The sequence below is a fragment of the Neodiprion virginianus genome, chromosome 2, assembly GCF_021901495.1.
Source record: "Neodiprion virginianus isolate iyNeoVirg1 chromosome 2, iyNeoVirg1.1, whole genome shotgun sequence".
NCBI classification, from domain to species: domain Eukaryota; kingdom Metazoa; phylum Arthropoda; class Insecta; order Hymenoptera; family Diprionidae; genus Neodiprion; species Neodiprion virginianus.
Genome location: NC_060878.1, coordinates 8,956,122 through 8,983,362, shown reverse-complemented (window position 1 = coordinate 8,983,362; position 27,241 = coordinate 8,956,122). Strand labels below are relative to the sequence as shown.

Below are 27,241 nucleotides of genomic sequence, written 5' to 3'. Positions count from 1 at the left end.
TAATATTATTGATAATAATTACAATTTAATAATATATTTCTATGTAACTTTTCAATTTTTGTTAATATGTACGGTGCTGATAGAGTAACCAAAAAAAAATTAATAATAATAAAAAATTCTCTTCTAACTAAAGAAAAAAAAATTTCAAGTTTTTTTTTCAGCTCTCCCCAATTCTCTCGATTATCCCAATTTTATAATAACAACAGTAGGATATAATACGTATTGCATAACTGTACGAATAATCTATTGCGTTGTCATTGTGATCGATAATTATACATTATAGATTGTGTGTGTGTATGTGTGTGTGTGTGTACGTATTTATTTTGAAAACAAATATGTTATCTCTTTACTGCGATACCTGTTATAGTTTATTTTCTTTACCGGTTGTTCCGCGTGAACAAAACGTAACGACGCTATTGCCTTCTGTATATAAGGTATATAATATTGATATTCTTCGCTATTAATTATATGCTACAATTCTCCAGGATCATCACGATATACGAGTACGTAATAAATTTTTTTTATATATATATATATATACGACATGTATCGCGAGTAAACGGCAGTGCGTATATACGTATAGAGATATTATACTTATATTGAATTGAAAATTGTACGATCGCCTATACAATGTTACTTATTACGTACATGTTTGATGTTTATTTATAGAAATTTTATTATAAATTCAAATCTATAGGTAAGATGTAATAGCACGTATACTCTGCGGAATAGAGGAGAAGTGTGGGGCAAGGGCGGGGAGGGAGGGGCTAAAAGTATCGTACAGTTAACGTACGAACACAGCTTATAACCACTACAATTTCATATAATATACGTTGATATATTTCAATCATTGCGATAATAATCTGTAATAATAATAATAATAATAATGATAATAATGATAAATTTTAATAATCATGATAAACAAAAATGGTAAATATAATAATAATAATAATAATAATAATAATAATAATAATAATAATAATAATAATATTAATAATCGTAGTGACAATTGTGAACTATTTATATTTATATTCTACTATGTATATTTTAATTATTTTTTTTTTTTCTTCTTCTTTAATATATATATTCATATTTATATTTATGTATATAAATTCATTTATGGTATATATGATATACCTATGTGTATATTTATTTATTCCTTCATTTATTTATATACTCTAACAGGTAGGTATTGTTAACGGGTGGAGATGAGTGATCGTGCGAGTGACGCACTCGAAGATACACGGGATAGACAGACCTTTCGATACTCTAGAATCTGTAGACGTACGATCGGTGTCTTTATTCGTTTGCGGGGGTGAACCGCCGGTCTCCGATAACTAGGTACTCGTTATGTACAACATGAGGCGAGAAAATTGATTGGAAAGAGGAAATATTCAGGGAGAGAAACCCGCGAATAAGAAGAAGAGGAAGAATAAGAATATGAAGATGATGAGGATGAAGAGGAGAGGGAGAAGAAAGGCCAGAGGTCGGGGACCACCCGAAACACGCTGCACCCCGCGTAGTTTTACGTGATAGGTATTTTATGCGCAATTTGTCACGCCACGTTTATTAATAATGCACTTTGCCCATGCGCCGAGATGATTTCGAAGGCTGCTCGAAGCTCGGCGTTCGACAGTGGAATCGTGCCAGCGTCTTTGTCCTCGAGGTTAATCCATCCGTACGAGACGATAACGACGATTCCAATTGCCCACTGAAACGACAAAGCAGAAATAACACGGTGAGGATGTGTGGCGGAGATTGTGACTTGTACTTGAAAAAGCTTGTTCAAGAGACCTTTTCCAACCGTCGAGACAAAACAAATTTATCAAGGAGGAAAATGGCCATTTTTACTTTCCCCGCATCTGTATAACTCCACTTTCGTACGACCATGCATAGTAAATTAATCGTAAAAAGCCACAGTGGAAAACGACTGTACTCAATATCCGACGTTATTAACGATACAGTTGATTAAGAGTTGACTTTCAAACCATCGTGGTATTACCCTAGATTCGTTTTAATGAAATTAAATTTTACGACAGATGGAACATTTTTAAAAGATGAAGAGGCAGCCGGTAGTTGATAAAAAATATTTCTCGCAACACTGATTTTTGCAATATCTAATACATGCTAAATCGATGAAAACATGTGATGTTGTGGGAAAACTGACGTTTCTTGTACACGTGACAGATGTATCAGCTGTTCCGGAAGTTCGGTCAAGCGGAAGCTGTTGTCCGATCTCTCCCTAATTGGCAAGCTCTAGGATGACGGGTGGGTAATGTTTACCGATATCCGCCCCCCCCCCCCCCCCCCCCCCCCCCCAGTATCCGGATGTTCGTACCTACACGCATTTGCATCGTCGCGTAGCTATTCGAACTACGTGCGATCCCATGCCTCGTGTAGTTGCATAATTCGAAAACCCGTTCGCCTTACGCGTCGGTATAAAAGCCCGTGATACACGTGTCTAACTGTTAACAAGCGGGCTTGGCCGCTACGACTTCTGCGCAAAATGAATGAAAAACGAATACAAAGATGTTTTGAAAAAAAAAAAGTGTAAAAAAGGAAGTCAAAAAATCGCCCTCGGGCCATCGTTTGATATAACGACCTCTTATTCCTCTCTATCTATTTTTCTGTCCACTTCTACGAACGGCGTCTCTTTCTTTCAACGTTTTCTCGTCTAGCGTGTACCTAATAAAAAATCGTGTCGTTCGCTCCGCAGGGTACGAATAGAGCGGATACCTATATGGCTGACAGCCAACGGGCTTGAGACGCTTGTTCAAACGGTACCTCGCCATGCCGCGGTAATTCACATCACAAAATGGCCGTCCATTCCTGCGGTACATGGGCCTGATCTCAGCACCTGTTGCATCGTGGTGCCCGACTTCCGCGAAACGTCCTTGCGTGTATCCACTTCCGGTACGGTTACCCGGAGTGAATTGCACACTGGGTAACACGTCAGAATCGAAATAGCTTTCCCGTTCTCTTGAGAGTGTAGATCGGTGAGGTGAATTTCATCCGATAATCGAATGAGAAAACAATGGGAATAGAATTCATTGATTCATTACTCATTTACTCGAAGATGTTATACCCAGTGAAAGAAAATTCATTTCACTACTGGCGAGAAAGCGCGGACCAGCAGCAGCACCTGTTGATCTTTGGCTGACGGTTTATCCGAGGTCTTTCCTTCGATGGGTAATTTTTCCACCGGGAATCAGCGAATGCGGAAAAATTGGGGAAAGGCTTCTGCAACGGGTAGGATGAAGGACCACACGTTGGACGAGGGCTAGTCGCCTCCCCGAGAATCGAGGGGCTGCCGGCTAATGGCAATTAAATATCCTCACGCTAATTGGCAATTACCTCGGCATCGAGGATTACTTTTTGAAATTCTGCCGGTGCCGAGAGGCTGCGCCGTTGGTCCCCGGTTTCGTCCTGCGAGTAGCGATCGGCCCGAGCCGAGAATCCCCATCCAACCCGAGCACATATGTGCAGCGGTGTCGCCTATGTACGTACATACGAACCTTCGGCCGGGCGCTGCGTGGGCCCGACTCTCGACACTTCCAGTTTCGAGTGGCCGCCGGGCCCGAGGACGGGGTCCGAGGTGACGACAGCGAAAACTAGTTTATTTGGGCCTCGACTATAAATTAGGATCAGATCGCCAGGAGATAAGGGAGGCGGCTAACACCCGGCTGGACCGAAGCGACGCGCGTAGCTTCTCAGTGCTTTCCGCTGTTATTCCAAATGCCATCCGAGCCTCCGAGCCTCGTCCTCTTTCCTTTACCTACACCCGTGCGAAATTCCACCGCGATGCACTCACGACGTCTTTCCACTACACCCGGCTGCATTCGCTCGGCTACGGACCCGGGATAAACTTTCGAATCCGGGAATTGGCGCTAAGAGATCCTGCATTATTTCCATTTTATTCTCGGCTCCCCCCCGTCGTCGAGCAGTCCTCCGGACTTTGAGCCACCCCGACCGGGCGTGGAAGAGAGAAAAATTCGGGGGGATAAGGAGATTTCTGTGTACCGTTCAACTTCCGGAGATTCTGAATCTTTGTAGAACGTGTCCGTTCGCAGACGTCGAAAAAACTCTCAAGTTGTCAAATTTTACCAGACATTGATCATTGGAGGAGTCGATTCTACGTTTTCGTTGACAGGAGCCTGCGCTCAACCCTCAACTACCTCTATCGTTTCTTGAACCGAACATGAACGGTCCGAAATAACGTTCTTCGGACCCTGATCACGCGTCCAAAGATTCGATCGGTCAGCGTCTTGGCCCGCGGTGCGGTGGAAAAAAATCCATTACAACAGAGATAATTTCAAATTGAAACTGACGCACAAGGCTCGAAATTTCATGAGGTTTGACCAGAAAGATAATCACTGAAGGGTTTGCATCGCGACTTGTCGATCTACGAATCCCACTGAGAAAAGTACAGCTGATGAGAAAGGAATTAAAGACCGAAAACAAAATGAAATAAAAGTTATTCCACTGGATCTGTTGTACGTGTACAACTCGAATAAAATGTGGTCCGAAAGGCTGTCGCCAAGCGGAGGCAATAAGGCGAGATGAATCTAGTGGCGGTAGGCGATTTGCCGGTCGTGGTGGCGCGATGCTAGTCGAAACCAGATTCGAGAGAGCCAAACGCGAGTTTGTGGTCTTCGCGCTCCCGTGGTGCGACTAGCGGATATGAGCGAGAGGAATCGAGGGTACGGAATAGCGGTCGAAGCGAGAAGGAAAGCGCTATAGCGACGGAGCGGTGATTCCATTCAGCGATTGAAATCTCTGTCCATTTGTCACTGTCAAGAAGGTGGCGATAGTCGCTCTCCGCAGACTGCCCACGCGCTCGTGAAGCTCTCCTCTTCAATACGGGCCCCATCGATACGTGCCCGTTGCGTTACTTCGACGCGAGACTCGACTAACGACCAATCGACCTACTGGATATTAATTCGTTATCGATTCTCCCGCACCTTTCGAGTCCGCGCCAGTTTGGCCCCCGAGTACCTTCTGGGCCAGTGTTTGTACGGTTTGGGAACCGGACTCAAGTCCCACGTGTGACACTAACGATCAGAGCCTCGGACTTGTAGCCTTGTTTGTAGGATTTTTTCTGTCGTTTTCGAATGAGAAAATCCTCCTCTTACATGCAGAGGGCGAGAAACTGGGGCTGCCAACGAACGGTCTGTAATACAGTAGGAAGTAACGTACCAACCTCTGACACGGCGAACCCCCGCATCTCAGACCTCGGAGAGTTTATACAGGTGAAACGAACCCGCTGCCCATTGATTGCGACCTGTAACAAATTGCAAGAATGGTGTTAGACCGAAGGGAGTCCCGACTCCGATACTTGGATGAAATCTTAAGGGACTCACCCCTTGTAGAAGGGCTTGAAGGCGGTGGTGGTTGCCTCCACAGGGGGAAGGCTGGCGGTGGTCTGCTGGTGGATGAGGGAGTTCTGCGACATAGGCGAGAAGTCCTTGTGAGGCGAGTGCTGGAGCCGAGGACTGAACCCGTTGCTGGCGGATCCGGAACTGGAGGATAGATAACCGGCCGCGTGGCCTCCGGGGTAGTGAGCAGCCGAGTTGTTACCGTTATTGCCACCAGGGATGTACCCCCCAGGAGGGCCCTGGATCACCCCGTTGGGGGTGGCCACTTTCATGTTGGGTGGTGTTTGGGGCGGCGTGTCCGTCCCAACCTCTGGAAACCCCGCCGCTGCCGAGGAAGCGTTCGACGAGGATCCCGACGAGTTTGGGTTGTAGTGAAGCTGACCGCCGGAAGACGACGATAGGAAACCACCGTACCTCGCGGCCGCGCTCGAGTACGGAGCCGTCGCCGCAGCCGAGGGGCTCATCGACGCCGAGGACGGAAGAGCGAACGAGGTCAGGCCTCCACCGCCCCCTCCTAGCCAGGGTTGCTGGGAATGGTGGTGACCCTGGGAGGCGGCGAGGTGACCCGGGTGCTGCTGCTGCGCGTAGTGTTGCTGGTGGTGGAGGTACTGCTGGTGGTGGGGGTGGCTCGGGGGCGGGGGTGTCTTGCAGGCGGCCGTGTCCGCTAGGGACCAAATCTTTGGCTTGGTGGCAGGTATGGGAACGCCGCCGGCGCTGCAGTCCGACTTTATGCCCTCGTCCTTGAGGTGCTCGTCCCCGACGTAGCCCTGGTGGTGGTGGTGGTGGTGGGGCTGCATAGAATGGTGGAAAGAGTGCTCGCCTCGGCGTGGATTCTCCTCGAGGTCGAGGTCGTCGTCGTCGTCGAGGTCCTTGTCGTGCTGGAGATGCTCGGCCTTGACGTGCCTCATGGGTTCTGAAAACCGGAGTGGAGAAAAAACGATTTTCAAGTTATCGTCGAGACGGCTGGGCTGGAGTAACGGCGTGCACGGTTTCCTCTCTCCTTCCCCCTTTCCCCGGGGAAAGGAAAATAAAAAAAATGCCGGGAATCCCCGGGGCGCGAAAGTGAGACGCACGGGATATGCGTGTCATCGTAGTGGGTAGGGTGAAATCCCGCGGATGGGGAGCACGCCGGTTATTCCGTGCGGAGGGCGATGGATCCTGCAGTGCCGCGAAAAAAGGGAGTCGCTAGGGAATAACGGGATGAAACGGATAGAGGCGGGAGGGCTGAGTGTCGGTGGCAACGGGGAAAACTGCGACCACTTTGGGGGCGCGAGAGATTTCGTAGAGAGAGCTGTTTTCGACCCCCTCGTCACCCCAGGCAGGGCAGCCAGCCTGCAGCCTCCCAGTCAGTCAGGGGTGAGAATTTCATTAAGAGGTTCGAACGAGTCGGCAGAGGGGTTTAGTTGATGGGTCGTCAACCGATAATTCCCAGGAAGGGGCTCGTCGCAACTTTGCTTTCGGCTTGGCTTGTTGCCTCGCTGTTCCCCTGGCGCCCACACCCTTTTCCTCACCCTCGACGCTCTTATAAAGGGAACCTTATGGCTCCGCTAAATAGATACTGCCACCAACCACCGCCGCAAGTCCACAAGTGGCTCTTTAACTTTTGACCCTCTTTTATCCGTAGTTAACCGTATAATCTTCGTGCCATCCGATACACCCGATATTGTACCATATAACCTAGACAGCCCAATTCTATCCCCCAATCATTGAAACGAGTTTACACACTCCTTTTGAGACAAGCCTAATTCATTTTGGATATTACTCGCCAGTAATACCTTTACCGAGGTTTCCTGCTAATTTTGGACAAATTGGAACCAGAGAAATTTTCCTGACAGATATCGATTAATATATGGATACAACTGAATCTCGCTTAAGTTCAAAAACAGAAAAATTATCTACAGTAGCGCGGTAAGTTCAATGTTTCAGATCGCAAAACCAATTCCTAAACTGCCTGTCATCGTCTCATAACGGTATACAAACAAAATGGATACTCCTGCACATAAGGATACACCCAGGCACCTGTTACGAAAAGGTAGAAATATTTCGTACGAATGGTTTCGGAATGCTGTGAGCAGTCAACTGAACGGACAGTCGAAGTGAACGTTTGGTGAGTAAAAGAACGTGACTTCACTAGCGCAAAGATTTGTACAGAAAAACCGAAAAGAAAGATCGTTACAGCAAATTGTTATTGGGACTTTTGCCATGCCGTGGCTTGGAATGGGCAAGGCCCATTTCGCTCTGGATTGAGTCTTAAATTGAGAACTTGTGAATCGCGGTAGCGCAACTGGTCCGGAAAAATTTGTTAAATTTGACATAGGTATGGTGTCCATCCGGCTAATTGCGGTACGGCGTCTTGGACGTGGAGAGTGGTCGCGGATTCGCCGCGGGCAACATATGTCCCCGATCGGATTCCCGTCGTCCGAGTCCGTACAATTTCGTCGTGTAATTCATCCGCAGGTGGCAATACGTACGCAATAAGGAACAGCCGTGTACGGAAGAGATAGACGTAGGTACAAGGAACCTACGCTTAGAAGCTCGAGGCGGGCCGTCAAGACAGTCACGAATTAACGAATCTTAATTATTTTACTGTCGGTTGAAAAATTTCACGCCTCACAAGACCGCCGCTCGGCGTTCTTATACATCCTTTCTAATAAAACGAACAAAGAGTTTTCACCTCGTAGCTGTAGTTAGAGGGAATAGCTAACCGCGGCGTATAGATTGCCGGGTACAAGGTGCGATACGAAAACGTATCCAGCCGAAGCCGTCGCGACGTCAACGTAACGTGTGACGTTGAAATTCAGTCGCGGTTTCTACGTCTCAAGTTTTTGCGTAGTTGAAAAAAACAATCCGAGAATTTAAACCTCGATAAAACTGATACGAATATAATTTCTAAAGAAACTTTACGAGAACCGGTTTTTTCTCTCGCGTTTCACCGTGCCGACCGTCTCACGACCACGCGCTGCAGTAAAATAGCATATATTATACATGCTGTTCTTAAATACTCCGATGAGGAAATGACTTCGGCGACATCCCCAGCTCAAGCGGCTCAAATAACCGACTCGATCGGTCAGGTACAATAGAAATATCCACAAACGCATTGGGTTTGGAACTCGAAAATTTTTCGTCCGACGACGTAAGACGAGAAGAAATGAAATAAATGTATAAGAACATAAGTCGGTGGAGCGGAAAACCCGAAACCACCCCTGTAACCGGTAGCGGGTAAGATGACGGAGGGTCGTCCGTACGTTGCGTTACCAGTTCTGACCTTTTTCTTTTTTTTTTTTTTTTTTTGCCCAAAGCTGCCCTGGTTCTAAAGTAACGTTAACATCTTTCCGAGGAGAGTTTTATTTTGAAATGAATGGAAAAAAAAAAAAATTAAACCTGCCCCCACCTCGGAGGTGGCAACGTTGTTCGCGGACGACCCCCAAGGTATATTGTTGGGAAAAACAACTCACCAGCGTCGTCGAGGGTTCGCCTGGCGTCGTCCCCGATTCTGTCCCCCCGTCCGTCGCCCGTAAGCTCGTCCTTTTCTTTGTTGTCCTCGGAGTCGGATAGAACGGCGTCGTCGTCGTCGTCGGTCTTGTTCTTCGGTTCCCAGGTCATCTTGTTCTCCTTCTTGAGCCGTCTCCGGGCGTTGGCGAACCAAGTCGATACCTGGGTGAGGGTCATCTTGGTGATGATGGCCAGCATGATCTTCTCGCCTTTGGTTGGGTACGGGTTTTTCTTGTGCTCGTTCAGCCACGCCTTTAACGTGGCCGTCGACTCCCTCGTCGCGTTTTTGCGCCTGGCGGCCAAATCGTATCCTGCACCGTACCTGCAAATACACGACCACGTTGACCCAGGCTGATCCAGGCTAAACGAGATTCTGCAATCGAAATCTGCAAGTATAATTCTCCCTGCCTAGGCAGCCTCGCTCCTCTCTCAGCGCCGAGGCTTCTATGCCTCTCTACGATACCTACGATCCTACCCACTGACTACAACATACACCTGCGCAACGCCAGGAGGTATAAACGGCCCTGTCAAACGGCCCAGGCCGGCAACCTCGCTTCGTGACAACGCTATAAACCCATAGATACCTCATTGTGACAAGATAAACTTTCACCTCAAAACCGAATAAAATAAACAGGTTTACAGCCTCTCTTTCTATTCTATTTCTTTTCTACTTTATACTATACACGATTTAACAGGTGCTGTTAAGGAGACCTAGTATTTACAAAAAATAAAAAATCCCTCGCGGTTCGGCCAACTCCTAATGCCTTTCTTCTCCGTCAAAGCTCTATCCGTTCGTTTGTCCGACCAACGATCCATTCATCCAGTCATTCGTTTTTCCTAATTCTCCTCACATATACCTACGTACACCTATTACAGAAATGCTGTAATTCGATCCATTCATCGAGAATACGACGGTCGATGTCGGACAAATCGGTTCTCTTGGAGCAGTAACGGTATAACATAATCGCTTCGCACGAGTCATTTGAGCTGTTTAAAAACTTATCGACCGAATCACTCGCTGCGCCTCTGTGACGTTACGCGAACGGTGGTGACACGAATATTCATCAAGAATTTCTATCCTCGTGATTTATCGAGAGGCGTTCGTGGCTGTGCTTCTGCATATCTTACGGACCGGGTGAACCGTTACTTCTCTGACAATGTCCATTTATGATTATACTCGGTCTCGAGTGGCTGAAATTTCGTCGCTACAGCTCTGGTCCGTGGGTAATATCGGGCATTAATTCAAGATCGGCGAGGCTGATAGACGTCGGATCGTTAAATTGTCAGTTTCGTGTAACGGGTATAGATAGTGAAACTCCGTATCCCAGCGTGATTCCGTCTCCGAGTTTTTGATCCACTCCCCGAGCGATCGACGACCTTCTTACTTATTCAACACGAGGTAGGATAAGTAAGTTTCTCGTCAGGTTTTCGACGTGGATGTATTCGTAGCCGAAATTGACGAGCGCCGAACCGCTTTCACATACTGTTCACGGCGACTGCATTCGGCATAACGTACAAATACAGGTATCGTTAAAAATACCGTTTCAATATCGTTGGAATGACGAAAAACGAGGTACGCCTAACCATTTTGCGCTATCGTCGATCCTTTTTTGGTTATTGCAACGCAAAATCAGTTTCCGAGGTTTACTCTACTTTTTTAGTCAAATAAGGCTTTAACGTCAATTTATCGTTGCACAAGCGTTAAATTTTTGCAACAATTACAAGAAAATACAGTAACAGTGATCGCAATGACAAAGAATAGTAACGGATACTAGACTTTCTGGTAACAGTTATAAAACTAATTTTCATTATGTACCTAGAACTATATTTTTTGATAGTGGTAAAAAATGAGAATAGTTAAGGACTGAGCGGTAACCGGAAGTAAAAATTTCTCTCATTGTGAGAGAAAACTCCGATATGCCGAGATTGTGGGACGGTGACACGAGAGAACTTAATTTCACGTGTTCGTTGTCGTTTCCTTTACACCAAACGACTCGACAAACGGTATAACGTACATAAGTATAACATTTACGAGGATTGGTATAGCGGTTTAAGCCCCGTGGTGATTATCCTCCGCGCCGTGCAGCGAGACAAAGAAGAAGGAGGAAGGAGAAAAAAGTAAGACGAAAGAAACGATATAGCGAAGAGAGAGAGAGAGGGAGCGAGCGAAGCTGCAGGATTCGGTCCCCGGCACCCGGGGTGAGAAGCGAGAAAATAAAAAGCCCGTTTCACCCCCTATTAAACCGCCGTCTATACCTCTTTATAGACGGGAAAAAAGGCGGCGGGAACGGTTTCGTACAGCGCAATGCGGTGGCAGTCCAAGCGTCGGGGCGTTAGGCCGAGAGCCTTTCTCAGAGGCTCTGGTTTCTTCCAATAAAACCACCGTTCGCTCACTTCCCAAAAAATCGTCAAGGTACGGGCACGCGGGAGAAGAGAGTCGAGGCGGAAGAGGTGGTAAAAAAAAAAAAGAATAAAAAGACAAAAAAAAAAAAAAGAAGAAACAAATAGAAACAAAAAAAAAAAAAAAAAAACACCCATCAAGGAGATGAAGAAGAGGCGAAGCAGAGAGATAGAAGAGAGAAAAAATACAGTCGATTGGCCGCCGCCATTGTAGCTTCGGCTCGACGTAAACTCCGTGGAAAATCAACGATCCAGAAATAACATGGCTGAAGAGGTATCTACAACCACGAAATTCTCTACAGCCAATGAAACGGACATTTTGTGTTAACCCTTCTTTGTTCATCTATTTAGCGACTATCGTTTCTTGGTTTATTTTCCTTTCCTTTCCACTCTTGGGAATGAGTACGAAATCGTACCGTTCGAGAATAAATTCGACGTTGTTGTGGATTTGTGAGAAAAGAATTGAAAAATTGATACGTTTTAAGATTTGGACAACCATCGATATTGTTTCGGTTCTAGCTTCAATTTTGAAAAAAATCAAGAAACTAAGAATACGGAGAATAATTTCGAGCTTTCGAGATTACCTGACCGAAAGATCTTCCATTGAAGCCAGAAATTAATCTTCGAGCCCATAAACTTGGATCCGTATAATTGTGGCACGCCATACGCGACCGAGAGTGTATTAATAAGGTACTCGAGTCCTCGGCATATATCCGCAAGCTCCTGGGATATTGTAATAACGATACGGCGCAGGTTGGAACTAGGCGGTGAGTCTCCTCTCCTATAAGCGGTGTCGGATATGAGGGAGTGCCTATGCGGCAGGGCGTTAGCAATAGACCGAGAGCTTGCGAGCGGCGAAGCGAAGCTCTTGAGCGACTCATTACGGGCTTTGCATATGGCGACGTCAACCTGGAAAGGTTAACCAATATTGGCAGAGCGCCCGTAATTACGTCGCCCGCATCGTCGCTCGGTGGGCTTCAATAGCCGCCCCCCCTTCACCGACGGGCAAACACCCCCTCGGCCGCTGTGTAAGTGCCCGCTGCCCTAGGTACGCCGGATTCGGGATTCGCCTAGCTCTAGACGCCGATGCGGTCCAGGCTGACTCCTGCATATCCATGCACGAGGGGTTGTTGTCCTGGCTTCCGTCCATCCGTCGTTTAACGAAGCGGACGTAATCAAAGCTACGAAAAAGCACTTGAACTTGACGCCATGAAGTCAGCGTAGCTCGCACATTGGCTCATCGTTTTTGTCAAACTGCTTCTTCCTGGCTCCCGTCTTTTCTCTTAGACCACGCGGGAGTTCGGAAACCGGAAATTTTAAATTACGATTACCGCTAACTATTTTCATTTTTTACCACAATCGATAAATATAGTTCTAGGTACAAAATGAAAATTAGTTTTATAGCTGTTACCGGAAATTCTAGTATCCGTAACTATTCTTTCTCATTACCATCGCTGTTACTAGATTTTCTTGTAAATGTTGTGAAAATTTAATGTCTGTGCAACAATAAATTGACGTCAAAGTCTTGTTCAACTAAAAAAGTAGAGTAAACCTCGGAAACTGATTGTGCGTTGCAATAACCAAAAAAGGATCGACAATAGCACAAAATGGTTACGCGTACCTAGTTTTTCGTAATTTCAACAATATTCAAACAGTTTTTTACCGATATCTGTTTTACTGAATTTTTCTGCTTACTATAACAAATGAGATTTTTCTCAGTGCACAAAAGTAGAAATGTTTTGTCACTTAATGTTTATATTCGTTGTTGTAATTGTTGGAAGCAGTTTTACAAGAATGATGAACCTAACCTAGCTTCTCTCTTCCGGACACAAGTTGAGTTCGATTGACGGTTACTTTTTTTTCTGAACTAAGTTTCACGGATGCTTAATGCAAGTATTCATAAAGGATTTGCACATTTTTTCGCATCGTTGTACAGTTTGTATACTTAAAATTTGATTGTAAATAAAATATGCTTTTACAGTTCTGAGGAGGGTCCCTCTCAAAGGGCCAAAACGTGAAATGAGATTTTATTACTATAATTAGGTATAGCCCGTAGTAAAAGTACTCCGACCTCCAGGATCCGCAGCTGCGGTTTGTCCGCAGGTGTTTCCCCGCGTCTCCGTGCAGCGGCAGGCACGAGTGGTTGCGTTTGTATTTATTATACCGTGTGTCGTACGAAATCTGCTCCCGAGTCTGCGAGTGTATTAAAGGGCGAAACGCCGAGTTATGAGGGTATTTTTTTCGCAGATTTGATTCACCGCCCCCGCGCACTGAACGTGTGTATATTCCTATATGCGGAGCCAAGGGAAGGTAGGGGTGGCATTATGGACGCGGATCGCGAGGGTGGGACTCGCTCGAGGGCTGCATGTGGGCGAGGGGTGCGAAAGAGCTTTATTCAATGCTCCGAGGTGGGTATACGCCTGAGCCACCCCGCAACCATCCCCTAAAATGTATCGAGTGCGCCACTCGTCTACGGCACTGCACGGCAAACACCCATGGCTCTTATCAATTCTATTAACGTCTCCTTAATCCCTCGCCATTATCCCCCTCGCTGCATTAGACGACTCCGCGATGCACTCTTTATTTATGTGTACGTTACGTACATTTATATACCTCGCATAACGTATATCCGCTGATATTTCTCACACGCTCGTTTTTTTTTTTTGCCAACATTACGAATTTTTAATCTCTTTTTCTTTTCACAGTTAAACAAAAAAATTATTTTTTGTCGACTTTGTATTTAAGTGAATGAATTTTCATTCTATACATCGAATAATAACCAAAATCTTCATTTAATACTTATAAAGTTTGCCTTTGTCGTTTTTTTTAAGTTGATAAATAAGTCTTGAAGGTTTTGGTTGATGTTATAAGCAGCAGGTAGCAGCACGTTGAAATAAAAAGTAAACTTTATCTAATAAAACTAATTTTTCGCCTATTAGTTACGTGGAAGAAATCAAAATTTGAACATTTAGAATCCAGACTCAAAATTCGTGTTGTCTAGTGTAATTAATCAATCGGTAAAGCTTCCGTTGATTACGCATGACTCTTAATTAATTCTAGTCAAAACAATTAACAAGGACTGTTAAAATACCGCGGAATGTAATCACTTTGACTTGACTGAAAGAAATAAAAATATCAGAAGAATAATTTATTCCACGTTTAGTTATTGCAAGAGTAAGTGTTTTTACTGTACACTCCTTTTTAGTATCTAATAACACACGATACTGTTGAGCTGATTTTTGTTAAATTTACATACCCGGACGTTTTAAATTTGCTTTTCGATCTCGCGATATTGTTGATTTTTCGTTAAATCGGTCAAACGGTAAGTGAAAACCGGTAATTTGCAAATTTTACGTAATCAGAACTAGCCGAGAAATTGTTGTACAAACCTAAAAATGTCTAGTCAGGATCGCTCAAATTTATTACTACAAAAAAAAAAAATAAAAATAGTAATAATAATTATAATTTACTAGATCTAACGTGTAACATCGTTAGGAGAGTGGTGATCAATATTCATCCAAACGTCATCCGAAACTTGTCTGGCATTGGCAATGAGTCTTTTGGGAGCAAGATCAGTATATGAGATAAATTCCGCGTGAGGAGCATGAATTTCCTTTTAAATTGGAATGATAATTCAATTCAAAGCATACAAATTGACAATCTAATTATGTAAGCAAATGATGATGGTGACACGTGTACTAATTGAATTAGCACCTGATTTCACGCATCTCTCACCAACTCGAAAGATTGTAATCGCGAGGCGCAACATCGCATCAAAACGTCAAAACAACTGGCAGTAATTACACGTAGGGTATAACGGTGGATTTGACAGAACTGGAATCCGATTGATGTCAAGTTCGTTCGAACGTTCGATTCTGTCACACATCGTGAATCAGTGAAAGTGAATTTTTCAGCTAAAATTAACCCGTTAAAAGAATAGCATTTTCAATTCCAGCATCCCTGGACGTACCGAATCCTTCAACCCTGGTCCTTCGAGTTTGAAATCGAGCCGAGAGTTAGTTTGTTTCCGACTACCGTACAAGAGGAATTAAAAGACGAGTAGAGAAAGAGGTCCAATCCATCCGGCAGTCAAAACTGAAAGGGGTTAACTATGAAAAGTTGTAGAACCCCGGCAGGGTGAGACAATGGATCAAAGCGATGGAAAGCGACGGTGGTTTATACATCACGGAACGACAATGGTACACGAGGTAAAATGGAAGTGGATGAGGAATCGGAATAGGAATAGGAAGAGGAAGAGAAAGAGGAGGAGGAGGAGGAGGACGGTAGTATTATTAAGCAAGTAAATTAATAGTGGCTCGTAAAGGCTCAGTCGGTGGCGACGGTGAAACTGGGGTTGGCAGAGAGGGTGGATTCCGTAATAAACAATGCCTACCTACCCCACCGCTGCACACGCTTGGGCGTACACACCTACACACAGATCTAGGCACGGCACGTGCATGCCTGTAAAGCAAACGGGGGCGGAGGGGAAAGGGGGAGGCGGAGGCGGCGTCGGGCAGGGTTGCCAACCGGCAAGTAAAGCACCTGTGAGAGCTGGCTGAGCGCCGGGGCGCCGGGGGAGGCGGCAAAACCCCCGGGTGGAAACCCAATCGATAAACTCCGACTCCTCCGTGTCTATAGACACCGGCACCGTGGTACCAGCCGCCGATACGTTGCGTCGAGTTGCGTCGCGTTGCGTTGCGCGTTACGTTGTACGACGGGTAGGTATAGGTACCTACGTCGCGTTACGTTACGTAGTTGCGTTAGTGATGCAGCGGAGTATATACCCAACGGAATAACCGCCATTACTTCTACACCCACTCAACGCTCAACCGCCTACAGCCATTTTGCTTTTCGTTTGTCCTATCGTTCGCCTCCCTCCGATCGTATATACTTGTATATATATATATACGTATACGTGTACCGAATGTAACGACCAACCAACCCTCTGATACTCCCGCACCCTCTTGGCCCAGATTCAAAATTGATCCGTCCGCAGAGCGATGATGAAAATCAGAAAACTACTTTGTACAGGTATACCTAGCGCTTGAACATCTGGATGACAAGTTGTCGTTTCGTTTTTTTTTTTTTTTTTTTTTTTTCGAACCGGTAACGAAGACTCGGGATGTTCGAACTTGCTTAATTTTTACTAATTTCTTGACAACGATCCGCTGAAATACCGATTTACGATGAGTTATAACGACGATTTTTCAGAGACGAGAATGAAAAAGAACGAATTTTAAAAACACCGCGCGGCTTTCGCGTTCCATCAACGCCGTCACAAGACTCGTATTATGAAAAACCTGTTACCGATGTCAAAGCCACGTCGTGGAGTTATGTCACTTCTGTTCACGGTTGTTTTTTTTTTTTTTTTTTTACTCCTTCTTTATTCGTTTTTTTTTTCCCCCACTTCAACGGGGAGAGAAAACCACAGAAAGAGGAAGTTGTACCATAGGATAGCGTGTCGATCCATCGAAATATTTGACTTGTTAATCGTGAGATTTTTGAATTAGCATAAAACCACAAAGTCGCCCGCTGGTTCCGACGGGTCAAACCTCTTGTCAAATAATTAATTTCCAAACGAAGTATACTTTAGATTGCACGTTATGTATTTTTGAATTCTGTAAAGCCGTGTATGCACGATTCGAGTGTGTAGCTACTGATTACGAATTAGCGTCGTGAGCAGAAGCGCAATTCAATTAAATTTTATTTAATTAGTTGAACGAAAGAGAAAAAACAAACTTGGCAGGGATTTAAAAGACATATATTATAATTTAGTACAGTACTAATAATAATAACAATAATTTTCAGTTCTTTCAAACTTTAGTATTCGTTACAAATTATTGATTATCATTGGCCTGTTATTCTTTCAATGCGATATTTGAGAATTCGTAACCAGAGTGAAAAAATTTCATGAAAATAAATATTGAATTTCCATTAATTACGTTACGACAGATTGCGGTGTGATGCGATTGGAAAAAAATTGGTGGTATTTTAGTCGGATAAACGCGAAGCGCTTATCGATGTGAAGCTTTCTTCGCGAGAGGATTGAATTAAGAAATATATTAGTTAGTTACTCGGGTCACCGCGACTCTCCTTGGCGTCGACACGGTTATTTTTTTTATTTTTTTTTCTTACATCGAGACGCGGGTACATTGCGCGGAGTACACGAAACGGCTTTCCAAAAAGTGTCTAAGTTTAACCCCGGCTTGCCAATGACTAATGAGCCGTCTCCCGACTCGCCTGTCCGCGTAAATCCACGCCCTTCGAGTTCACCGTTTATTTTTGAGTCGGCGGCGTCGAAGATTACGCCCCGAGAGTCGACGGCCCGCCTATGCCGGCTCTCTTATCTCTCCACCACCCAATTTTATCTCGAAATACCCAAAGCCCACCTATGCAACGATCCTGGACGTCCGACTTTCTCCTCCATTCGAAAGCTGCCGCCGTGCCCCGCTTACTCAAGGAGATCGTACTTGCCTGTGTGTAACGCGGATAATGGCAGCATCGTCAGCCCCTTAATTAAAGGGGTTATACGCGTAATCGGTCGATGTATATCGACAACGTGAGGAGATTCGAATCGGCTATCGGGGACTAATTACTCTTGTAATTAATAGACGACGTCCAATTGAATTTGTTGATTAGTCACCGCTACTGCTTCGGGGCTCGACTCGCGCCTCGGTTATAGGTGGATACCTGATTCGACACCACGTCATCCTCGTGTTATTATGCGTTTAAAAAAAGAAAACAAAAAAAAAAAAAGGAAAAAAAAAAGAAAACAAGTTTTAAGATCGACACTCGGAAAGTTCTACAACCATAAATATTCGCTCGTCGTCGGAAAACGGTTAGCAAACTCTTTTTTCTCCAACTCTTTCAAGCTTTCTTGTTTTCCATCGCATCTTTCGATTGCAAATATATATATATATATATAATATACCGGAACGTGATCAGGGGAAAAAAATTTCTACAATAAAAATACCCAGTCTTTTTTGCACATTTTTCAAAAACCGGAACGGACGTAGATATTTACACGTACACGTAAAATCAAAAACTATGCTAATTTTGTATGTTATATTCCGAGGATTGTGCGAGCTCACAATTGGACTATAAATTATTCGCTAAAATTCTGGCTCTACTTTTTGAGGCTACTAATTTTCTTCTTTAACCTTTTGAGTCACAGTGGTAATTATTCTTACCACCTATTTTATATACATATATTGTATATTTAAAGAAGTTTTCAACGACTTTTTGCTATTTCTGATAATATATGAATAGATTATTAATATACGAGAGTAACTGTTGCGAGATAATGAAAATTATTATTGTTAGAAACAAATTGATTGAGTAAAATCATGAAAATTGAAAGAAAAATTCATTTCCGAGAAGGTTACTCCTATACACTAAAAGTTTTTGGGGTCGCTGATTAGGAATCTGAAGTCGGATTTAAAAAATTCAAGATGGCAGATCCAATACGACAGACGAAACTTTCAAATTCGATCGAAACCGAACAAAACACTCTGTCCAGGTATTTTCGAGGCTGCTGATCACGAATTTGAAATCAGATTTTGAAAACTCAGAACAGCTAATCGAATCAGCAAGCCCAACAACCCCTGAATAGAGTTTTTTGACCGTATTCGATCAAATTTGAAATTTTCGTCCACCACAGTGGATCATTCATTTAAAATTTTTACTTTCCGATTCAGATTCGTAGACTTGGCAGAACAATGCACGACTCAAAGAGTTAAAGCGGCACCAATGGATCGTTTCAAAAACTATGTTTTGACGAATGACAAAAACTAGTGTTTTCGACTTGACTGTATCATGCGCCAAAAATTAAAAAAAAATTTGTGGATTTCTCTTCGCTACCAAGCGAAGCGTGCAAAGAACAATTCGGAAGAAAATTCTAAAAAAAAAAAAACTCTCCCTTCGTACTTCTCTTTGGGCCGAATGCCCGCCACTCAACAAGAGGGACAGAGGCGGCAGGGTACGCCTTGGCGTGCATGAATATTAATTAAGGTGAATAAATATGCGTAATGCAAGACTTACCCGTAAGCAGCCAGGGTTGGATCGTAGGGATAGTAGCCTGTGGCTGCGGGTTGGAGAGCGGCGGTGCCCCAGGCGGTGCCCATGTCCGGCGTCATTCCCATCCCCGTCGCGTCCTTCAGCCCGTAGGGGTTACCCTGAAACACATTCAAATATTCATTTTCATTAGACCGCTGGACCGCCGCCATTGGTTATAGTGCCCGTGCACTATATTACACCAAGAGTCCGAAGGAGAGGACAGGATTCACGTTGCAAGGAATTGAATTGTTATTTATTTCTACTTTATTTTTCTTTTTTTTTTTCTTTTTTTTTCACAGAGAAATTTATGCTACAGATTTCGGCGATGGTCGGTCGCAATCGTTACCTCATTATTACCACACGTTACACTACGCTTAAGTCGAAAAGAAGTTCGTCGAAAGGAGAATGACGATAAGATAAGATAAGATAAATGGGTTTTTAAGTACCGTATACGGATACTCTGCGGTGGTGGTATTTCGAGGGGCAAAGAAAAAAAAAAAAAAAAAAAAGTGAGCAGACAAATGACGTCAGAAATTTGTTCGTAATAATTTATGAGCAACTCAAAGTGTCCATTACTTACTCAACCAACTCGTACGCGACGAAGCGACGAGACCTATACTCGAATAACAAATTAATTTTAACGGGCATCAATAGTTCATGGGGCTTTGAAACGATGCGGATGAGACGCGTCGTCTTCGTCGGGAATACTGCCGTGTGAACAATACTTATCGGGGACAGATGGAGCGTCTGAACGTGAAAGAGGTGGATGATAGGATGGAAGGGCGATATATAACGAGGAGCGAAAAAGAAGTTGAGCGATTCGATTTGTCCTGAGATTGATTCGATCGCTCCCGTAGCAAAACGTTCGAGCCGTGTAAGACACGGTTAGGTTATCTCGAGCGATTGGCAATATCGTAAGGAAGAGTCGGAGGCTTAAGGTTCGTTCGCGCGATTAGCCTGGTGTGTATAATATATAAGGAAACGTGTGGCGGTAAATCGTTGGGATTTATAGCTATACGAGGACCGAGGAGACTTTTGAATAAAGGAGAGGTGCTGCGGGGTCTCTGATTGCTGGCTGCAAGCTCGCTCGCGTCTCGCATCCCGCGGGTAGGATACCGGTAGGTAAGCTGAGAAAAATTTTATTTGTCACAGTAACTAGTGAAATTCAGTAAAACAAGTATCGTCCAAAAAACTGTTTCAATATCGTTGGAATTACGAGGTAACACGAGGTACGCCTAACCATTTTGCGCTATCGTCGATCCTTTTTTGGTTATTGCAACGCAAAATCAGTGTCTTCGGTTTACTCTACTTTTTTAGTTAAACAAGGCTTTAACGTCAATTTATTCTTGCACAAGCATTACATTTTCGCAACAGTTGCAAGAAAATATAGTAAGAGTGATCGTAATGAGAAAGAATAGCAACGGATACTAGACTTTCCGGTAACAGCTAGAAAACTAACTTTCATTTTGTATCCAGAACTATATTTTTCGATTGTGCCAAAACATGAATATAGTTTAGGACTGAGCGGTAACCGGAAATAAAATTTTCTATCAGTGTATACCAGTAGGTACCTTCGTGATCTACCACCCCGGACGAATCCGTTCCGCCTTTAGTACCAAAAACAAAGTGGGGAAAAACGAAAGAAGTCGAAAACCTGCCGCAGCGTGACCCGGCGATTAGAACCTCACAATGGAATCGAATTTCAGAAATACCAGCACACCGTGTCACTGGAAAAGCCTGGTGCGTAATCCTTGGGACCCGGGCGGTCAGGTCACTCCTCCGCTTCGGAACTCCTAGAGTTAGATTTGGGCATTAGCTAGGCATTAGAGATTCCTAATGGCGACACAATGGGTTATTATTAGAAAATGGGCCAGCTTAGGTCACATTTCTGACGCCAACAGGCATCGCATTACACCGCGCTATTCCGACGGCATCCGACGCGTCGCGACGCTGCTTGACTTGCACCTCAAACCTTATTGGCCTCTGATTCTTTTCATCCGTTCCCCATTTTCCCATTGAGAGTGACCATCCATTATTATTACTCTATATTCCAAGGAAGAGCCTCCGAGGAATGATTCTTGACCTAAGCTTCAGAGTTTTTCAACACGACGTTGGGATTATCCATCGAAAGAGTCTCACCTTGACCACGAGGACAGGTCAGGGACATATGTGGGTCAAAGTTGAGGACGTCTTCGACGGTGTTAATCGATCGGTATAGTCTTGACATCGGTGAATCTGTGACATTGTGAACCAGAGGGAGCATGTTCGATTCTAAATATCCGCACGTCCGTTTTCCCATTCTTCTTCTCACCAAAGGACAAGGGTCCTGGACCAAGGACCGAGAGATGCGGGCAGGTGGTTTTAACGGGTAGCTGCGGGTAGTCACCGAGGTCCAGGAGGTCCGACAGAGCTGCTGCCTGGTAGTTGGATAGATATTGAAAACAATAACCGATCAGGCCTCGGTGCGTTAACTCGTTGATAAGCGTGCGTGGTTCGAATGAGACGTTGGAACGCATTGCGGTCTCTCTTTCACCGTTTCGCTACCGTGACTTCTCACCAAAAATGCAGCCCTTCGATTCTCCGACAAAGTACAATTTGTAACGGGTGAATCTCGAACGGTGCCAGAACGAGTTCAAGACCGTGGCAAAAATTTTTCAGGTTCACCTTGTGGATGTGGACAACCATCTCAACGAAGTACGAATAGCGCCCTAAAAACCGTTCCCATTCTCGCCATGTCGACAAATGTTGGAGCCATAATCAACGGTCGTACATATTTTGAAGAATTTATGCGATTCTCGTTCTCCGCTGTCCGTTTTTCAATCTTTAAAAGGGTCAATTTCTCAGCGTACCGAAGCAGTGCGAAGGGCGAGTAGGTTGGTGTATCGGTGCACCTTATTGCGCAGAGGTGTCGAGAAGTAGACAAGATCGAAAGGCAAAGTCGAGGTAATCGAATTACCCCCTCGTGAAGCCGTAGTCCTCGTGGGCTCGGAGTTGTTCCGTACTCGGTGTGTTCGCAACCGAGTCCGTAGATGTCGCCAGGCCCTTCCAGTCAGACCGACCGGCATTATTTTATTCTTTAAACCCTGGGACCACCGAGGCCGTATCGCGCACTCTTATTGCGCTTGTTCTCGCTCCCTGGAGTTCGTTTTATTCAATGCTAATGCTAATCCGATTCTTACTAACCTATAACGCTCGTCATCGAAACTTGCCATTACCCCTCGAGTATCTAGCCTGTAAAGCAGCGTAGGTTGCAAGGTATGCCACGCACCGAAAGCATCCGGCCACGGATCTTCCCACGTCGGGCATTATCTGCATTGTCAAACTTTCAACTCGTTCCTGCCGTGGCGTAACGAACCGAGATTAAGAAATCGCTAACGCCGCGTGGAATCTCGTTACACATCTCGTATCTTTACCAAGATTATTTGCGGTGTCTTCAACCCTTGCTTCAATCCCTGGGGTACAAACGACCCCGCACCATTTCTTCGTGAATTTGAAGTACCAAATTATAAAAAAATCGGCTCTGTGGTGCCATCTGGCGTTTTGATAATTTGTTTCAAAAAGTAGCCATTTGAGAACATGCAAAAAAAAAAATTTCAAGTGAAAAATATTTAACAGTTTACTTTGCGTAACGATTTTTGTCGCTCGGGTAAAATGACCCCAGTATGTCAACTACGCGGTTCTACCGAAGTGTGTCAAACAAGGGTTAAGCCAGTGGTTGTTCCAAACACGATTACCGGTTATTCGATCGATTTACTTGCCGGTTCCATTCATGTACTTGCAAAACTAAAATCCGACCTGAAAACTTGACCGCAGAGTAGGTACTTAATCTTCTCTGTGACAGGCGAATGGAATGGAACCTTGTCTTACGGTCCCTGAAATTGACACCGACTTAATATCCTGACTCGAAAGTACATCTAATCGACGACGTAAATTACACGAATGGTCAGTGTTAATTTGAATTTGTACAACAACGTCGAATGAATAACAAGGTGGGTAATTATTATCACGGAGTAATAACTCGCGACCGCTAACAAAAACAATGGCAATAAAATAAGCACACGCAAGCTAGTACAATACGATAGTACGCCCGACTTTACCAGTCATGCACACTGAAAATAGATCACACTAATCATACAGTATTGTATTACATCCAGAATGATGTATTGGCTTGTTTTCATTGGTTTATTCCTTCGAGTAAGCAGTTGTACAATTTTTTTTATGCCTTCAAACACCGTTAATTCTTTTTACTTGTTACTCAACTTCTTTTCTTTTGTTTTTTTTTTTTTTTTTTTACCAAGCATACGAACCGAGGAGAATAAGATTCGTTGAAAATATCTTGTACGTACGTGATTACGAATAATCCAGTGAAAAAATTAACAATTTTGACTATTGAACGATATGAAAATGCACAAATCAACGAATCTAATTTTCTCTTTGTAATTTGAAACCGAGTTTGAAAAAAAAAAAAAAAAAAAACAGGGTGATGGGATGGGCAAAAGTTAATCCTGCCGGCTTTATCATCGATGGCTCAATTAAGTTTTTTCCTTATTTTCTCGTCAACGACGAATACTTTAATTACAAACGTTTTGAATGAGCAGTTCAAGTCGCAATACAGCGATAAATGTGTTACGAACGCGAATCGCGCAAATCTCCGACAGATCTCGATCGATCGCTGGTAAGTTTTTTGCTCGTTTCCGCACACTAGTAGAATTGTATAATAAAGCGGAGCTAGCTAAAACACCGGGATTTGTCGCATGGTTAGTTTCTTCTCGGTGTATATAACGTTACATGGAGTGAGGCAAAAGCAACGGCCGTAACGTCGGAGCGAAAAAACATTAAACAAATCTTATATAGGGGGCGGCGGTTCCGCGGCAGAGAAATAAATGTATATCCTTCGAGACTCCCGTCATCCCTACATACATATATGTAATATCGTGCCTCGGGTTTTCTATGGAACGCCGAGCTGAGAGAGAGAAAAAGGGTCCCGTGGTTTCGCTTATAACATACGTATACCCTATATATACACGTAGGTATAATACATACGCGGAATCGATACCGCAGCGACGCGAAGCGACGCGACGCCGTTCGCCGGACGAACCGACGCCTTTTTCTCAGCCCCCGCGGGATTCCGCGTGTCGAGAAAACCCGGGGGAATGAGGAACGGAGAGGGAATCCATTACCATAAAAGAAATTCTGTTAAATTAATACCGGCAGAATAATCTCACGAACTAATCAAGAGCCTCTGCACAGGATCTCGAGTCGCGATCACCGTGCTTGTCAATTGACACACGTTATTGGGAATGATTTCGGAGCAGAATTTCGTTAAAATAGTATATTGTGTGACAAAGAAGTAAACTTTTTTTTCTGGTACCTAGCGTAAGTTTGTAATCTGCGTAATAGGTGAGCCGAAAACGAATATTGCAAATACGCGCGGCGAAAAGGCCGTCGCCACTTTGTTGCACACGTTTTTTCACGAATCACGAAATTTAGGTTAGGTACGCGTCAGGAGGAGTGTCAAATTTGTTCGCGACAGCGCATGCGCACTGTGTAGAAAAGACCGGTCTTAACTCCTCCGCGCATGCGCATTCGTAGATTCGCTCTACCGTCACAGAAACGGTTACATCGGGTACGGAAAACATGCGCGAGGGAACGCGTAAAATATACTCGCGTTGTATAAAATATTTACCACATCGTATAAAATGTATTCCTTTTTTTTTTTTCTCCTTCTCATTGTACAAATAAAGAGTAAAGATTTGCATGTTAATTGGACGTCGAGAGTTACAGAGAAATATACACCGCGCAGTTCACGCAAACAAGGCGTAATACGCAACGTTTGTATTATTGTGTATTTAGGATCAAGATATCGGATGTAATAATTACACTCGTTTCAAGCAGGCTAGAAAGGTAGCAACAACGGCTGGCTAGCCTCGAAATAACTCTATTGCCGTTTCAATGCGACGGGTTTTCCGCTTCCCTCCATCTCTATTATTTCCTCTGTTCCATGAACAGCAGCTACTATACACACCCAGGATTCCCCCTTGGGAGAGATTTTTATCAGCTCTATATCGACAAACAATTCTCACGCCAACAGATGGCTGCTGATTTAATTTTCGAAATCAGGACCGCGTCGAGCGTTCGGATTGCCTTAGGTTAGAAATCCCTTCGCCTGCTCGACGGCGACAGTTTTATTTTTCTGCCTTTAACGGTTCGAGCAAACCATCGTATAAATCGTATATTCATCAACGATCGATGCGTCTTGATTTTATTTCGATTAGTCGATCTACGTCAAATTATACACTTGCGTGAGATGATGAGAGGTCGAAATGTCAGAAACAAAGATGAGAGAAAATAAATCAAGGGAAATAAAAATTCAGGGAGCTACCGAGATGCAGGATGAAATGCATGAAATAAATCGATTACTCGCGGCTGAGGAAATGCGAGAGTGTTAATTTGATTGAGAATAGCCGGAATTCGGTTGATTTTTAGTTCCTTTACCGCCACGAACGCGGAGATCGGTTAAGAGTAGAGGTGTTGAGAGGAGAGACGATAAATAGAGAAAAAGGTGAGGCTTGTCGGAAGATGAATTAATTGACAGCTCAGACTAAAGGCAGCCAATTAGTGTAATTATGTTGATAAATTCAAATTTAATTGGCCCGGCTCTCTTGCGTCCCGCGGAGAATCGGAATTCTGGCATCTGTCGCAAAGGCATAAGGTTCCCTTTGCCCGCCTCGTTTCTTTAGCATTGCTCAATATAATAACGCATACCGTCTTGTACAGAGAACACATTTATACGCACGGGATGACATTGTAAATTCAGAATTGTTTCAGCCATTTACAAACAAATCAAGAGAAACAATCAGCTTGGGAAAAGTTACCTCAAGAAATACGATTTATCCGATTACTATATTTCACTTAGCGTATGAAATATTACGATTAATTTGCTTTGCGCGATACTTTTGCACAAGGATGAAAAAAATTTTGACGATTTAACCAACGCGTGAAAAGAGCTATTTCGTAATGATATTATTTTCTACCAGTTTGGTTAACGGGTTTTTTTTTTTTTTTTTTGTTTGTTTTTGAGCAATTAACGGCATTGCAAATAGGCATTGTGACAAAGAAGCAGTCGCGACACATAAATTTAAAAAAAAAATTCTCATCGAGTAAAAATATGACGACATTGAAATGTCACTGTGTCAAATTTATACGAGCAGAGTTGTAAATGGCCGAATAGTAAAAAGATAATAATAAAATTGTAAGTACGAAAAAAATAAGACATAAACAAAGTAGCCGTATTATTAGCCAACCGCTTGTCGACACGCCTATAAGACGCAAGGCGATAAATATTTTCGAGCGCAATAATTGAGCGATTACAAACGGAAATAAAAATGAAATAATAAAGTATCGAAGTAGCGTAACACGTCCTCGGCACGAGGACAATCTGCAGACGGTGAAGATTTATTAATTCTTTCTTGAATTTTATTTTCAATTCACTTTATCCGTACGACGTACATTAAGATATATTTTTTGCAAGAATCACGGAGTATTAAATGCTAGTAACTTGACGTAATATTGCTTTTAACTAGGCGCAGACGCGTCGAGTCGCAACTAGTGCGTTTATCTTACATTACGAAGCTGTTGCCTCGTATTTCAATCTACCGAAGAGCAGATCGACGGAAACTCACTTTTTGAGTAAAATTCCATCAGGATTAATCGAATGATGGTATTAATTTCTATACTTGACTAAGTCGCTACGAATGCTGCCATTTTCTATGTCAACTTTTTTACACGCTTCTCATCGTCTCGCTTTTAGAAAAAAGATTTTATTTATATACCTATTATTCACTTGGCATACGCAAGAAAATTTTATTCGACTCGATTGAACTCAGTTCGTACTAATAAATAGTCATTACGATCAAGAA

General features: G+C 43.8%; 1 protein-coding gene across 6 annotated transcripts in view; it reads right to left on the bottom strand.

Annotated features, from left to right (window-relative positions):
- Positions 1-1,052: 1,052 nt before the first annotated feature.
- Positions 1,053-27,241, bottom strand: part of LOC124298790 (homeobox protein araucan) — a 67,645-nt gene continuing 41,456 nt past the window's right edge. For 3 of the 6 annotated variants that reach the window (XM_046751281.1, XM_046751284.1, XM_046751285.1), the window contains 5 exons: positions 19,308-19,441; positions 8,831-9,240; positions 5,361-6,288; positions 5,201-5,281; positions 1,053-1,711 (listed from right to left, as the gene is read on the bottom strand). In XM_046751281.1, the coding sequence (XP_046607237.1) occupies positions 5,242-5,281; positions 5,361-6,288; positions 8,831-9,240; positions 19,308-19,441 (1,512 nt within the window). In that variant the 3' untranslated portion in view covers positions 1,053-1,711; positions 5,201-5,241. Of the gene's footprint in view, positions 1,712-5,196; positions 5,282-5,360; positions 6,289-8,830; positions 9,241-19,307; positions 19,442-27,241 lie in introns of all 6 variants that reach the window. The other 3 variants (XM_046751283.1, XM_046751286.1, XM_046751282.1) reach the window with 2 other exon arrangements.